Below are 14,910 nucleotides of genomic sequence, written 5' to 3' on the forward strand. Positions count from 1 at the left end.
ACGAAATATGCGTTATCTGACAATAGGTCGATAGCTGTTATCAATGAAAAAAAACAAAAGAACAAGTATTGCAATGTATCAGCATTAGTAGCAGAATTTAAATCAAATTGTTTGCATAAGAAATAATTTCTTTGAAGGCTATAAGTGATTTACTTGACTCTCTCAAAATAAAGTTGAGAGAAACGCTTGTCGATCAGTTCTCAATCTGCGTTCAGCTCAGATTTTCTTTATTGTGTGAAAATCTTAAAAGAATTTCTCAAGTCTTAATAGAAAAATTAAATATAAATTGTTTTCATTAAATTTGTTTAACCGCTAACTTACTTTAATTTCTGTTTGAATATTTTTTAATATTTTCACCTGCAACTGTTGCTAAAAATAGTTAAGTACATTAAAATAATTCAATATACATTTTACATAAATCACAAAAGCTTTAAAAGTTTCATACTCAACGTTTGATGTATGAAGCCGCTAAAAAAAATGTACAAATTGATTAGATTTTGATTTCAAGTGCAGAAAGTGTTTGCAACAAAAACAACAAATCGAAAAGCTTTTTATTTTGTTTATTTTCGTTGGTCAAGCGACTTGTTGCTATTATTATTGTATAACATTTGGGCGCTAATTGGGCGTGAAAAGCCAATGCTAGTTACAATTCAAACTACAAACATGCATAGTATATGAATTAAAAGTGGAATGTGTACTAAACATTAAGCGCTCTCCGATTGGCAACAATTTATGAGTAACGCCGCCGCCGCTCAAATAGTTACAAGCTTGAACAATAAGCGCACAATAAACATTTACTCATTGAACAAATACTTTAGTTTATGGCGCAACTTAGATGGTGAACCCCGCGTCATAAAATTGCTTTTATCTAAGCCAAAAATAAAACAAAATGGAGCAATTGATAGTCGACGTATGTGAACTTTAAATTTTAGTATAGTATAAAGATAATGCGAATTGAGTTGAGTTGAGTTGAGAGTGCGCTCGGTTTGGTTGACTGCTGAAGTGCGCTGTAAAAAAAGCCAGACGAGCAACAATTAAGAGGCGAGCAGAGATCAAAAACACACGTAGGCGAACACACAGACATTGACATTGCGTATACGTAACGTGGCCTCAACTGCACGCCCACTGAGCTAAACGAGTTAAGGCTTAAGCCGCACCAAAAGCAGTAGCGCACTCGCTGCCAATTGAAAAGCTCTCTGGCCAAAACTCTCAGTACTCACAAACGTTAATAATGTTGCAGTCAGTCGATGAGAGCGCGCGCTGCGGCAATGAACGTAACAAAATTTTAATAGAAAATAATTCGCATTAGATCATTGAGTACGGCACGGAACACTCAAGTGTGCAATACAAAAATGAAAACAAATGTTTAGAAAATAATTATTAAGCGACGTAAATCAGAACTTGTGTAAAAAACCAATATCAAGCAATAATGAAAAACATGTGGATTATATTTATGATTTTGGGCATCATTGTGCTTTGTTTGCTGGCGCTGCTGGTAATGGCGGCGCGTTATCAGCGCGACTATTGGCGCTACCTGGGCATACCGCATGAGCGTCCCAAGAAATTGTGGCCCATTATAAAGCAGCTGGCAACGCAGTCGCTAAGCACAGAGGCGGGCAAGTCAGCGCATTATACGGAGATATACAAAAAATTTAAAGGCAGCGGCCCGTTCTGCGGTTTCTATGCGCTGCTGCAGCCGCGCGCTTTGGTGCTGGATCGCGAGCTTATACGACTTATAATGGTTAAAGACTTTTCCAATTTCAATGATCGCGGCATTTACTGCAATCAAAAGTCAGATCCGCTGTCTGGCGATCTATATGGACTACGTTGCAACAGCTGGAAGGAAATGCGACAGAAACTTGATCCTACTTTCGAGCTAAGCCGCATGTCCTGGCTCTATGGCAGTTTGTATGAGGAAGCGGAGCAGTTGCTGCTTACAGTAAGCAGCACATTGATGAAGCAATCGCATGCCACGTTGCATATACAAAAGCTAATGCGTCGCTATGTGTTGAGCTCGCTGGCCAGCTGCGTTTTTGGTTTGACAGCTGAGCAGCGTCAGAAATATGCGCTGGATGAATTCGAGCGCATGACGGAGCTGGTGCTGAGCACGCGCAAACATGGCTATCTAATGAATCTAATGATGATACGTTTTCCCAACTTTTGTCGCGCATTTCGCATGCGTCTAACACCAAAGCCGGCGGAGCAATATTTTCTGCAGCTGCTGGAGGATGTGGTGCAGCAACGTGAGGCAAGCGGCGTGCGTAGACAGGACTATATGCAGCTGCTGCTGGACATTAAAGCGTTGGAGTTGACCACACATGAATATGAAGCGGATAAGGTGCTAAAGTTGCATTTGCAACACGAGCTGGCGGCGCATGCGTTTGTTTTTCTCAAAGCTGGTTATGAACAAACTTCCAACACTTTAACCTGCGTGCTCTATGAGTTGGCATTGCATACTGAAGTGCAGTCGCAGCTGCGTCAGGAGCTTAAAGCCGCTCTGGAGCGTCATGACAACAATTTAAGCTTTGAATGCGTTCAATCTTTAACTTTAATGGGTCATGTTATACTCGAAACGCTGCGTCTGCATCCCATTACGCCTTATATAATGCGCCGCGTGCTCAACGATTTTGTTGTGCCCGAGCATATTAAGTATACGCTGTTCAAAGAGCTGTTCGTTATAATTCCCACTCACGCCATACATAACGATCCAGAGTATTATCCAGAGCCACACAAATTCATGCCCGAGCGTTGGGGCAGTCCACGCAATTCACTCAATGAGCAAACCACTTGGTTTGGCTTTGGCGTTGGTGTGCGCGATTGCATTGGCATTCAGTTTGCCCAACTACAGCTGCGCTTAGCTCTAGCGCTGCTGCTGCTTGAATTCGAGTTTACGCTCAACTCCAAGCGTCCCTTAGTGAGCATTGAGGATGGCGTTGCGCTGCAGCTTACGCCGCTGGGCGTCGTTGAGCCCGGCAACGAGGAGCGCGCGCTGTAGCAGCAAGAATTTAAATTCCAAACATTCCACATTTAATAATCTAATTATTTAGCTAATTAGCTTAGAGCAATGCTATAAAAATGACAAACTTAATTATTACCTTACTATATGCCAACAATTTTGAGCCGAAATATCAATTCATAGTCAGCATTAGAAATACAAACTATAATTAACTTTTAATTTAGAGTCTATAATTAAATTTCCATCCTATTTTATTTATTCAAACAAAATAGCAATAATAAGCATAATATTTGTGGGCGCACAGTGGTACAAAGCTAAAATTTGCAATTAAAATTAAAATGAACTCAGCTTATAAAAATAAATACGTTGAATACGAATACTTGTCTCTATTTAAAAAATTATTGGAAAATTACTTCAACTTTGAATATATTATAAACAAAAAATGTTTAAAATTATAAAACCTTTTAAGTAACGCTTAACTATTTCAATATTAACTTTTCCAATCAATGAAATAGATTTATATTTGCCACATATTTTCGCCATACAAACCACAGTGCGTTGCTGTTGAATTCATTCATATTAAAGTTTTGGCTGCTTGCTTAGAATTTATAAAAAAAATAGCATTTAAATTAAAACAATTAGTCAGCTAATTGCATCCGTCACAAAGAAACAAACAAATCAAAAGGCAACTTTTTTTATTTATCAAATTAGTTTATTTATATACTCGGGGCACAACTGATTTACATACATGGCATGTGTTTTGGTTGTGTGTGTGCACTTGAATTAATATTAAATACAATTGTACGTTTGAAAATATTTGTGAAATTGTCTCGATATTTTGAGTGCGTATTACAATTAATTATCGTAGTCTAATGTATTTGATTGTTAATTTATTTCGTATAGTTAGCATTGTCGTTTGTTGATATGGCTGCTACTTATTGTTGTTAAACTTAAGCTTAGGTCTATGCATAAGTAGCTGATATAAAATGAATGTTAAAATTAGTTAAACTGCTTTTTGTTTGGGCTTAAGTACTACAAATTGAACATTAAGTGTAGAATAAATAAAAATCAATTTGTGAAAATGATTATCAAGTTTTTAGTTGAGCGCTGGAATGTTTCGCTAAATTCAAAACTAACAACTAACTTTGTTCGACATTTTGGCCGCTAATACAAAAACATGGCTCACTTCGTTGGCTTGGGACGTGCGGGCAGCGGCAGCGACTTGCGCGTGGACTCACCACGATTGGGCAATTTACTGCGCAGCATCTGCTCATGCACATAGAGCAGCAAACCCACATCGCGATGTCCAGCCTGCCAGGCAATTTTGAAAGCTGTGCTGCCATCCTGTAAACGAAAATGAGTTTACAACTCAAGCTAAATTTACTGCCTAAACTGCTTACCACATCCTGTACCAGTGAATCGCATTCTTGCTGCGATAACAAATGCTTAACAATATCCACACGTCCATGCTCGGCGGCGCACATAAGCGCAGTGCTGCCATCCTCGTCCTGTATGTTAATGTCAGCGCCGGCGTCCAGCAGCATGTTGACCATGTCGCCATTACCATGCGACACAGCGAGCATCAATGCGGTTTGGCAGTGCTGCAAAGGGATTAAAGCAATTGAGGTGGGTGAGGGATATGGTTTGGTTAAAACAGTTGACAATTAGCCAAAGAGTTTATATCGATTAGCCACGTTGTATATTGATGTGCCCCAAACTAGCGCATGTTACGATCAGTTCAAGTACTTAGTATTTTATATAGTTAACTACAATTTATGGTATATTAAAATCAAATCAAATGATTTGGTTAATGATTTTTGGAATTGAAACTGAATCTTTAAAGATTTATTTCCATGCCATGCTAAAATTTGAGCTTTTGTTTTTATATAACTATAAAGTATAGAAACTATTTAGGACAATGTGGTTTTTAGTCAATTTTATATTACTTGACAATTTATAGTGTATTTATATTTATTTTTTATATATTTTTTATATATTTATATATGAACGAAAGACTTCTTCATCAAGTCTTGCTTGATTTGAACGTTAGTTGCATTAATTGATGAAAATGAATTGAAACATTTTTGCAAGAGTTTTCCCTAAGGTAACATACGCTGCTTTTGGTGCAATGGATTCGATATAGTCTGTGGCATTACCTACCTTCTTGGCGCGTATGTTGACATCGGCCATCTGGAACAGTCGCTCGACGACTGTGCGATGTGCCGCTTGCTTAAGCTTAGCCAACGATACGAGCATGACACACGAGTATCCAGCGTTATTCATTTGGTTTACATTGCAAACCTTTGAATCCAGCAGTATGGATACGACATCAAAGTTGCCATGAGAGACCGCATAGTGCATTGCAGTGTTGCCCTAAAGAAGAAGATACAATAATGAGATGCAACTGCTTGTAGAGTAGTGGTCACTTACATTGCTGTCGCACAAGTTAACACAATATTCCAGCAGCGGCACGGATAGAGACTCAAAATGATCCAAATAGTCCTCGACCTCGTGCGGATTGGAAGTGGCTGTGCTGGAGATGCGGAACCAATGTTCGCTTATGGTTGATTTGGATGCTTTTAGACTGAACGAAGAGAAAGGCTTGGAGCCAAGTTTCTTTAGCAGCGAATCGTTAATAACTTTTAGTGCGTCCTTTAGCTCCTTAGCCAGTTCCGCTCTGTAGAACATACAAATATTATTAATGGGTAACTTGGCATAAAGAATATGCAACTTACTTTTGTCTGGGCTCCGATGGCGCTTGTGCCAGTTGATGCAGTTGCGCCTTGGTAGCTCCGCGCTCTATTTTTGTTTCCATCTCGGGTTTGCGCTCGATGACGGTTACCTGGGAGTCTTCGCTTTGACTAGACTTGAGCGGTGTGCTGGACTTTTTACGCGCTCCCTGTGATATTTCGCGCTCCACATTGGAGTCGGTGGAAGCAGTGAGCGCATGTTCCGGTGAAGCGGACTTGGTGCTTGTGCTCAAAGGCGCTGGCGACGCATCGCGTGACCAACTGATGCTTACGCGTTTCTCCTCGCGCACAATCAGTTCACCTTCACCCAAGTGAGCATAGTCCAGCTCTTGAGATGTGGAAGCTGTAGCAGACGTGCTGGATGCTTGTTTGAGAAAACTTTGTGATTCGCTCAGCGCGCAGCTATCGAGTGTAACGCTTGGCGGCTTTTCCTGCAAGGAGCTGAAAGTCGAAGAAATTAAAATAAGTTAAAAGCAAAATAAATTGAAACGCACGTTAACAACAAAGCAGAGCAACCGCTCACTAGCAACGGATAGCAGGTGAAGCTGCTTAGTCCGGAGCACATGGAGAACACCATTGTGGGAGTTACAAACGAAAAGTCAAAACAAAAAGCAAACAAAACCCAAAGGACAAACAAAGCTCAAGGCGATGCAAACGCGCCAGAGTCAAAACGAAAACTAAGGGCTGAAGGTCATAGCAGTCGCTGATTCGGTATCAAATGCGGCTTTGTTTTCGGAATTAAAATGCGCATGACAAAAGCTAAAACGTAGTGGTTTGTGTATCGACTAAAAGCTTGCTAAACATGAAAAGGTCGAAAAAAAATACCAAAGTGTCATCACTAATTAAAGTTAGAAGTGCAACTTACCTTAGACGCGTTTGACGCTCCGCCTTTGGACTTTTTGGAGGCGTGGCAGCGGCCGTAGGCAGCGTATACGTATTTTGCCGCTGAAACTGACGCCGCACTGGACTGGGACTAGTTAAATGCTTGGGACGTGGTATGCGTGAGTCCGCTGAATTGGAACGACGCGCGGGCGGCGTGGGCGTGGTCACGCTGCTTTCCATGCTAGTCTTGGAAAAGTCCTTGGCGAGCAGTTGTATGGCCTCCTTGCAGGAATCACAGTAATTGGCAGCACACGCAATTGAAATATGCGGCTTGACAATATCACCGCAGCCCACATCACGCTTATGCACCTGCTCCGTATTGCAGGCGGAGTGGGCTGTGGCGCGTTGCGGCTTGGGATCAGCTACAGTATTGCAGCCGGCGTTGCTGGTTTGTGGTCGCAGCAGCGGCGCCATTAGCTGCTCCGACTTGGTTTCACTGCGTGTAAGGCAGAGCAGGCCCTGGGTGTCGGTCTGACGACTGCGCTGCGGAATGGAGCACTGTGTGGCCATTTGTTGCTGCTCCGGTGTAATTTGCGCAGCTGTGGAGCGCACATTGGGCACAGCTGTTTGGCTGCCAGCATGCTGCACTAGCGTTGGGTTCGTTTGGCTACCCATGGACTTCAACTTGATGTGCAGCGGCTCTGAAGCGCCTAAACTGAAAGTATTGCTGCGTCCCAGTTGCTGCAGCGTTATGGGCTTCGCTGCCTGCTGCTGCTCAGTGCTGCAGCCAACGCTGCGCTTGCTGCATGCGCATTTCTCGCAAAGCACATCCGTAACACGCTGCTCGGAGCTGCCCACGCTGCGTGACTGCGGCTTGCAGCTGGTAAAACTTTCACGTGTTGCCGGCTTGGCGGAGACGCCCACATGATGTTTGAGCACTGCACGCTCCGGCGTAGTCTGCATGCTGCTGTCGCGCTGCTCACGCTGTGGCACATACATTTGTGTGCCCACTGAAATCAACTGACGCAGTCGCTGCTGCTGACGCGCACTCAACGCTTGCTCGATGTGCGTTTGCAGCTCCAGCTGTGAGTAAATGGCAACCGCTTGTTGTGTGGCCACATGACGCGTGCTAAGCTGCGAGCCCACAGCAGCATCACGCGTGCTGGCGCTGGCAGCTTGTGTAGCCACATCGCGTCTAATAATGCTGGGTGAGCTGGAGTTGCTGCGCATGCGCGTGCCCAAACTCTCAAGCGATACGGGACTTATGCGCTGCGGCGTAAACTGCAATGGAGCAGCTTGCTTAGTGCACGGACTTGGCGGCGAAGGCGTTTGACGCTGACCACGCAGCAGCTCCTCATTGCGACGCTGCAGTCGCTGCTTGTCAGCACGCAAAGAACTCAGCTCCAGCTGCAGGACAAACACAACAGTTAGTACAAGGAGTTGCAGTTGATGTTGACGCACTTACCTCCATATCCGGTATAGTCTTAACCTGCTCCTCCAAATGCTTTAGACGCTGCAAACTCAGCGCCATTTGCTCGCGTATTTGGCACAAAGCTTGCGCATCTGCTGCTGTTTGACCCGCCTCGGAGCTTACAGGCGACTGTGCGGGACTTGCATGTCCATTTTGCTCCGCCTTGGGTGTCAAATGATGTCGCCTGGGTGGTGGCGGCGGCGGCGGCGTTAGCTGCTGCTCCACTGGCGATTTGGCATTGGCCGCAACTGTAGCCTGCACATAGCTCTCGTACTGCAGCTCAGCGGGACTTGGACGCTGCTGCAGCGGCAGCGTATTGGAGCGTTGAAACAAACGCGGCGAACCCGCACTGGGCGAACGATTGCCCGCCATGCAGGAGTCTAGCAAAAAAGTAATATTAATATTATTTATTATTGTTTGCATTTAGTTGCTGCTACTTGCTCTTGTTATCGCTTTGCTTAGCACTATTTTAATTTGTAGACTAGCCATTGACTCACGCAGGCTTCGACTGCCAACGTGTTCAGCATTTTGAGCATGCAAATTTTGTTATAAATGATAAAGCTTTAATATCGACTGATAAACTAGTCTGTGCGCTTTGGCCACAGCAAATTGCACAAACTGCGAGCCAAAAGCACAGCGCGAGAGTCTCAGGCTTTTGTTTGTTTTTATTTCTCATTTTTTGCTTTTTGTTACTGATAAGCCGCCCGACTGGCGCTTCTATTATTCAATATTGATTTTACCTACATATGCGCTACGCTCTCTTTGTGTCTGTTTATCGCGCTGTCTCTTTATATATGCCGGGATGCTAAGGTCTGCGCTATAGGCGAATATATAGCAATGCAATCGAACGGAAGCAGCGTAATTAAATATTATATGTTGCATTAATCTAAGCATTAATTTATTCTATGTTTCAAAAACTCTGTACTATAGAGCAAATCAGTCTTATAGTTGGTTTAGCTGTGAAATAATAATTAGTAATGCTTATCATTGCTAATTATATTATATATATTTCATAATAATAATTAAAGCAGAATTATTTTTGGGCTTGTTCTATAGCTAATCATAGGGATGACAAAAAATTTAAAAATATTTAAAAATTTGAGCAAAAAGTAAGCTTTATATTATAAACTATAAATTATATATATTTCAAAGCTGAGCTTATAATTAAATTATAATTAATTTTTGGGCTTGTTCTATTGCTAATCATAGCGATGTCGCATAAGTCAAATGAGTCATTGAGAATAATAATAACATTTAAAAAATTTTAGCAAAAAGTAAGCTTTATTTATAATATATATATTCAAAGCTGAGCTTATACATTAATTATATTAAAATAATTTGCTAATCATAGAAAGGCGATGTCAAATAAGTAAGATGAGTCATTGAGAATTATTCTTAATGTTTAAAAAATTGAGCGAAAAGCAAGCATTAAGCTTAATACTCTATTAAAAATATTATTAATTTATGTTTGCTCCATATACAGAGTCTCATACTGTCGTTTAAAAATATTGCTGCACTTTAAGTTGTAATAAAGCATAAATAAATTAAGTCAAATTAAAAATATTCCACAATAAATTTTTATATATTCATTTGCTTAGGTAACTATTCTATAAGCAATAATTCTCAATATTTTTTTTAAATATATATTTATATTTCTGAAGCATTAACTCTTCATTGTTTTTTTTGTTTTTAATATATAGCCTGATTTAACTATTTCTTTAGCAATAATTCTTAATTCATTTATTAATAATAATAATAATTTAATATTTACGCTCCCAGATTTCAACTTTAGTTAGTGCGTATACGCTTTAAGTTAAGTATACGCATTCAAATCATACGCACTGTTGTTACTCATCGCCTTGTCGGCGAAATGCCAAAGACATTTTTCATTTTCTCGAGCATTAGTTATTTTTTTTTGTTCCCATTTGACATTATTACTCAATTTCTACGCCAGAGTCTGCTGTGCATTCAACTTTTGTCAAAGTAAATCCCAAAAATAATACTACAAACTAAAAATAAAACACAAAAAAAAGGAGAAACAAAATGTTTTGTAAAGTTTTTGTGTTTTTTGTGCGGCTGCCAAGTTGTCTTTTCGTTTTGGTTGTAAAAAGATGGTCAAGGCGAAAAGCGAAGAGAAGTTCGCGTGTTTAGACAGCATTGAGCAGCGTGCATAATTAATCGTGCAGAAAATTAGCGAAATTAAAATATTAAAAAATCTATAATATTCATAATGTTTGCTTTATATACAGAGTTACATACTGTCGGCTAGAAATATTGATGCATTTTTAGTTTTTGTTAAAGAAAACACAAATAAATTGAAAATTGCCTAAATAAATAATTTATATTTTAGAAATAATACAAATTTCTTGCACTTTTGTTGTAAATTGTATAGCAATATGTAAGACTATTTATTTAAATTTATTATTATTTATAAACCTACAATCTTGCCACCAACTTTTGAGCGGACTTTGTCTCGTCTCTGCCTTCATTTTGATCTTGCGTTTCGCTTCCCTGTTGCGTCTCAGCGCCAAAGCGTCATTTGCAGTAGCAAACATTGTTGTTGTTGTTGTAACAGTTGTTGTTGTATTAGTTGTTGTTATTGGTTTTATTTTAGTTTCAGGCACAATTAACGCAGCGCTTGATAATTAAGAACACATTTTAGAACACACCAAGGCAGGCAGCCGTCAATGCACTCGACATTGGCAAAAGCGAAGCGAACAAATGTTTTTTGTGTTAATTAAACAATATGAAATGCGTTTCGACTCACTCTTAATAAATTCATTTTTAATTCGTTTCAAAATTGTCAAGAAGGGCATTATAATCAATCAAGCAATTCAAGTTGCTATTTATATATTTCGTAAATAATTGAATTACATAAATTTATGTGCAACACGTGCTCGTTTACTTAGATTTATGTATTTTTAGTTGTCGTTAACTTTTTTTTTGGCTTTCATGCTTTTTTTTTCGTTACACTTTCCAGTTTTTTGTTAGTATTTTGTTAATTTATAATTTATGACATTGTTTAGCAGCTTTATGTATATAAATCGTTGGCTCATTTTTATTCGATTCGAGCAATTCGTTTATTATTATCTCTGCTGCTAAAATACATTTTATGTTTTTCGTTCGAAAGTCGTCGACCAACTGTGTTCAGATTTTCGAGCTGCTGCTGCCAGCAATGAAAAAAAATAAAATACATATGTACATACAAAAACATTTAGCAGCAGCTATTTTGTTATTATTTAACAGTCACAGTGCAAAAGCAGCAGAGCAGAGCCAAACACACTATTACTAACAAATATCAATAGAAAGCGTTAGAGAGCGCTAGAGAGCGTGAGAGAGCGGAAGAGTGATAAGGTCGCTGCTCAGCAAATACAAATTAAATAATCTAAAAGCAGTAACAACAACAATCGCAAACTAGACAACAGTTGCTAGATAAGTTTAAATGCACATCGTTAAATGATAATGCTGTTTATAATGTGACGCAAAAAAGCGAAAAAATAAATCAAAGTATAAGTTATTGTCATAAGCATATTTCAAGGTATGCAAAGCTCTTTTAATAATACTTCAAGGTATTACTGCAGTCTCGTTTGCCTGAACATTTAACAAGCAAATATAAGTTTTGGTAATAATATGCTGTTAATAACAATTAACATTGAACACAAAGGGCGTAGCTTGTTTATTTATGAAAATTTAAAGATTTCATGAGAAGCAAGAAAATGCATAAAGCGTTTTTTGTTGCTCAATAGGCATAGAGCTTAAAGAAATAGGTTGTGAAATTAAAAAATGTGTGACAAAAATTATAAATATAAATATAATATTTATCAAAATAATTTTTTTTAATCGAATAAATCAAGTAAAAATAATAAAAAATCACAATTGCTTCAAAACATGAAAGAAAATTAAATAAAATGCTTAAAAAAATGACAGAAAATTAAAAGAAAAATATATAAAATTTGTAATATTTAATTATGTATTGAATTATTTTTTTTTAAATATCGAAGCATAAATAAAATCAAAGAAACTAATAAAAAGCACAATTGCTTCAAAAAATGAAAGAAATGCTTTAAAAAATGAAAGAAAATTTAATAAAATGCTTAAAAAAATGAAAGAAAATTAAGAAAAATATATATACAATTTTTAATATTTAATTATTAATTGAAATATTTTTATTTAAATATTGAAGCATAAAATTTGAAGCTGCAATTTTTTTAAAATTTTTTATTAGAAAGCTACAGCGGCTAATAAATAAGAATAATAAGGCAGTCATTATTATTTAAAATAAAAACAGCAATAGCAGTGCTTATCGCTGCTTTATTATTATAGCAAAATGAAAATAGTTATTCAATTATTTGAATTATTAAATACTAATATTTTGGCAGCACTGCTTGATCTTGATATGAGCTTGCCTTAATTGCTTTTTGCGATAAATTGCTGCTCAGTGTGTCGCTTGTCTAGACTTTGGGCCTTTAGGCCTTCAAGGTTGCCCAAGACTCAACAACAACACCAACAATTTATCTATTTACGCATTTTGGCATATGGCATTTGGCATTTGTTGCTATTGTTAGCTACTTTGCTGGGCTCGGCAATTGAAAAGCTGTGGCAAGCAATTTATTAAAAGCCTAAGCGGGCGCATTTAGCTTGTTGCTGGCTCAGGCCATTTATCAAAATTGGCTCAGCGCTGGACCCAAAGCGACAGTTTGATTTGTTTATTTTACATGCATAATGTTGCACAGTGTATGCCAAATATATGGCATAAACAAATGCCACAACAGCAAAAAAGAAAAAAAAACAACAAATTTTATGTATACAAATATATTTGCATGCAAATTGAGCGCCAAATGCGCATTGCGAAATTGATTTGAGATACAAACGCCTTGAAGTTTGTGTGTGTGTGTGTTGCTTGTAAACTTCAATTGAGCCTGAAATGCCAAAAGATGCAAAAATCTGTATCTATAAAGTTGTAGCGAAAATTGAATTATGCGTTGCAGACAGCAAGACAGACGGACAGACAGACATTTATTGGAGCAACATTTGAATAATGCTTTGAAGTAAGCAACGCACAGTGGTGCGTAAGCGCATGAAAATGCTAACAAAATAACATATATATAGCAAAAAAAATATACAAAAATTAATTTTAAACTATTGGCATAGATAAATGAAAAATTTGTATAAAAAATGAAAAATATTGTAGCACAAATATAATAAAATTAAATGCTATGTGTCTATCTTTAAATAAAATTAAGACACAGCCTAATTTATATATAAGGCTATAATATTTTAATGCAATATCAAATGATTATATGGGTAAATTATGGCTTAGATATAAACGAACCTACCTAACAAATTTTAAGTCTATAGCTTTTGTAATTGCTGAAATCTTGACGCTCATACAGACGAACAGACAGACACATGGTGTGCATTGCCTTATTTTGTGTGTCTAATCTAATTTGACTAACTTATAGTTAGTTCTGCGTTTAAAAATTTTAATTAATTAGCTGATTTTATGTTAACCACTGTGCCTCACATTTCGCACTGGTTCGCAGCAGTTGTGCAAATTATTCACACATTTGTGCGTAAAAGTGTCACATGGGCAGCGTTGCTAATTGCTAAGAAAAAAAAGCAAAAGGCAAAACTGAATCTTTTTTTGAGTTAGCAGAACTAAAGACGCGTCTACTGGCCGCATGAATCATCCCAGAGAGAGCGAGAGAGCAAAGTATAAAACAAGTGTGGTTGCTATTTTGGGCACTCACCTGCCACATCAAAGTAGCGATCCCAAGTGCTGTGGCCCATGCGACGCTCGCGCGCCTCCTTGGACTCCCGGAACGAGCTGTAGCCATTGCTTAGATTCAGACTCAAGCTCAAGCTGCTGTTGTTGTTGCGATCCATGGAGCTGTGCTCATATTTGCGGCGTCTGGCCGAGGCGCGTTCCAGCGTGCGCTCAAAATCGCTGCAAACCTCATCGAGCGCCTCGTGCAGAAAAGCGCGCGTTTCCGGCGGACTATTGGTCGGCGGACGTGCAGCGCCATAGCTGCGACTTTGCTGATAGACAGCCGCATCGCTTTCAACGCCACCGCGCATGGAGGAGCAGCTGGAGGAAGCTGTGCCAAAGGGCGACTCGGCGCGTTGCATGCCACTCTGGCCGTAATTGAAGCGTGGCACAGACGCAGAGCGCGGACGATAACCAGCAGACTGCGGCGAATCGGATTCACTTTCATGTGCAGCCTGCAAACAAATTTTATTAGCAAAAAAGTAACGCATATCGCATTTGAGAGACTCACCTCAGTTAGCTTCGGCTGCACTCGCTGCTCCGCCTGCCAATCGCTGCCGAACAAACTCTCAAAGCCCAACATAAACTCCATGGACTTGCGCGAGCGTCGACGATCGCGTCGCTGCTTCTCCTCCTCGCTGGGCTTGGCATTGGCCAGCGCCTCACAGTAGCGCACAAAGTCCAAATCAATGTGGTAGCCATACGGACAGCAGTTGCAGCTGCGCACTGCGCTGCCGCTGCCACCAGCTACAACGTTAGCATTGTTGCCGCTTGGCATTTGATGAGCTGCAATAAAAAAGACACAGAGAGATGAGCGCTTGAGATTGAGATTTAGTTAAAGTGCAGACAACGTGCAGCCAAAATGTCATTATCAAGGTCAGACGCATTGGAGTTCAGCTGCTTTTGGTTTCTTGGTATTGACAGGAACAAAAACAACGCAGATTGCGACGATTTATAACGCGTTATACACTTTGATTAAAAGAGTATGCAGTAAGGTGTTTGGAAGTTGTAGTTAAGACTTATACAATTCATTTAATACACTAACAAACTAAGTGCCAGCTGTATAAGAAGTTAGAGATCATAGCAACTAGAATTTAATATGCAAGTAATAGAATTTTGAATTTCATTACTGTGCTTTTAAAAG

At 39.2% G+C, this 14,910-nt stretch overlaps 2 protein-coding genes across 5 annotated transcripts in view; one reads left to right on the forward strand and one right to left on the reverse strand.

The window, feature by feature from the left end:
* Positions 1 to 1,308: 1,308 nt before the first annotated feature.
* LOC108595513 (probable cytochrome P450 317a1) lies at positions 1,309 to 3,335 on the forward strand. Its single transcript, XM_017980766.2, has one exon. It carries the CDS (start codon positions 1,430 to 1,432, stop codon positions 2,993 to 2,995), a length of 1,566 nt encoding a protein of 521 aa, XP_017836255.1. The 5' UTR covers positions 1,309 to 1,429; the 3' UTR covers positions 2,996 to 3,335.
* Positions 3,336 to 4,044: 709 nt separating this feature from the next.
* Positions 4,045 to 14,910, reverse strand: part of LOC108596865 (KN motif and ankyrin repeat domain-containing protein 1) — a 32,199-nt gene continuing 21,333 nt past the window's right edge. The window contains exons 4-12 of one of the 4 annotated variants that reach the window (XM_017983017.2): positions 14,278 to 14,552; positions 13,750 to 14,221; positions 7,994 to 8,379; positions 6,572 to 7,935; positions 5,692 to 6,147; positions 5,387 to 5,633; positions 5,117 to 5,329; positions 4,357 to 4,557; positions 4,045 to 4,300 (exon numbers count right to left, since the gene is read on the reverse strand). In XM_017983017.2, coding sequence (XP_017838506.1) covers positions 4,139 to 4,300; positions 4,357 to 4,557; positions 5,117 to 5,329; positions 5,387 to 5,633; positions 5,692 to 6,147; positions 6,572 to 7,935; positions 7,994 to 8,379; positions 13,750 to 14,221; positions 14,278 to 14,552 — 3,776 coding nt within the window. In that variant the 3' untranslated portion in view covers positions 4,045 to 4,138. Of the gene's footprint in view, positions 4,301 to 4,356; positions 4,558 to 5,116; positions 5,330 to 5,386; positions 5,634 to 5,691; positions 6,148 to 6,200; positions 6,336 to 6,571; positions 7,936 to 7,993; positions 8,380 to 10,439; positions 10,831 to 13,749; positions 14,222 to 14,277; positions 14,553 to 14,910 lie in introns of those variants that run through there. The other 3 variants (XM_017983020.2, XM_017983019.2, XM_017983021.2) reach the window with 3 other exon arrangements.

This window comes from Drosophila busckii, chromosome 2R, assembly GCF_011750605.1.
Source record: "Drosophila busckii strain San Diego stock center, stock number 13000-0081.31 chromosome 2R, ASM1175060v1, whole genome shotgun sequence".
Classification (NCBI taxonomy): Eukaryota; Metazoa; Arthropoda; class Insecta; order Diptera; family Drosophilidae; genus Drosophila; species Drosophila busckii.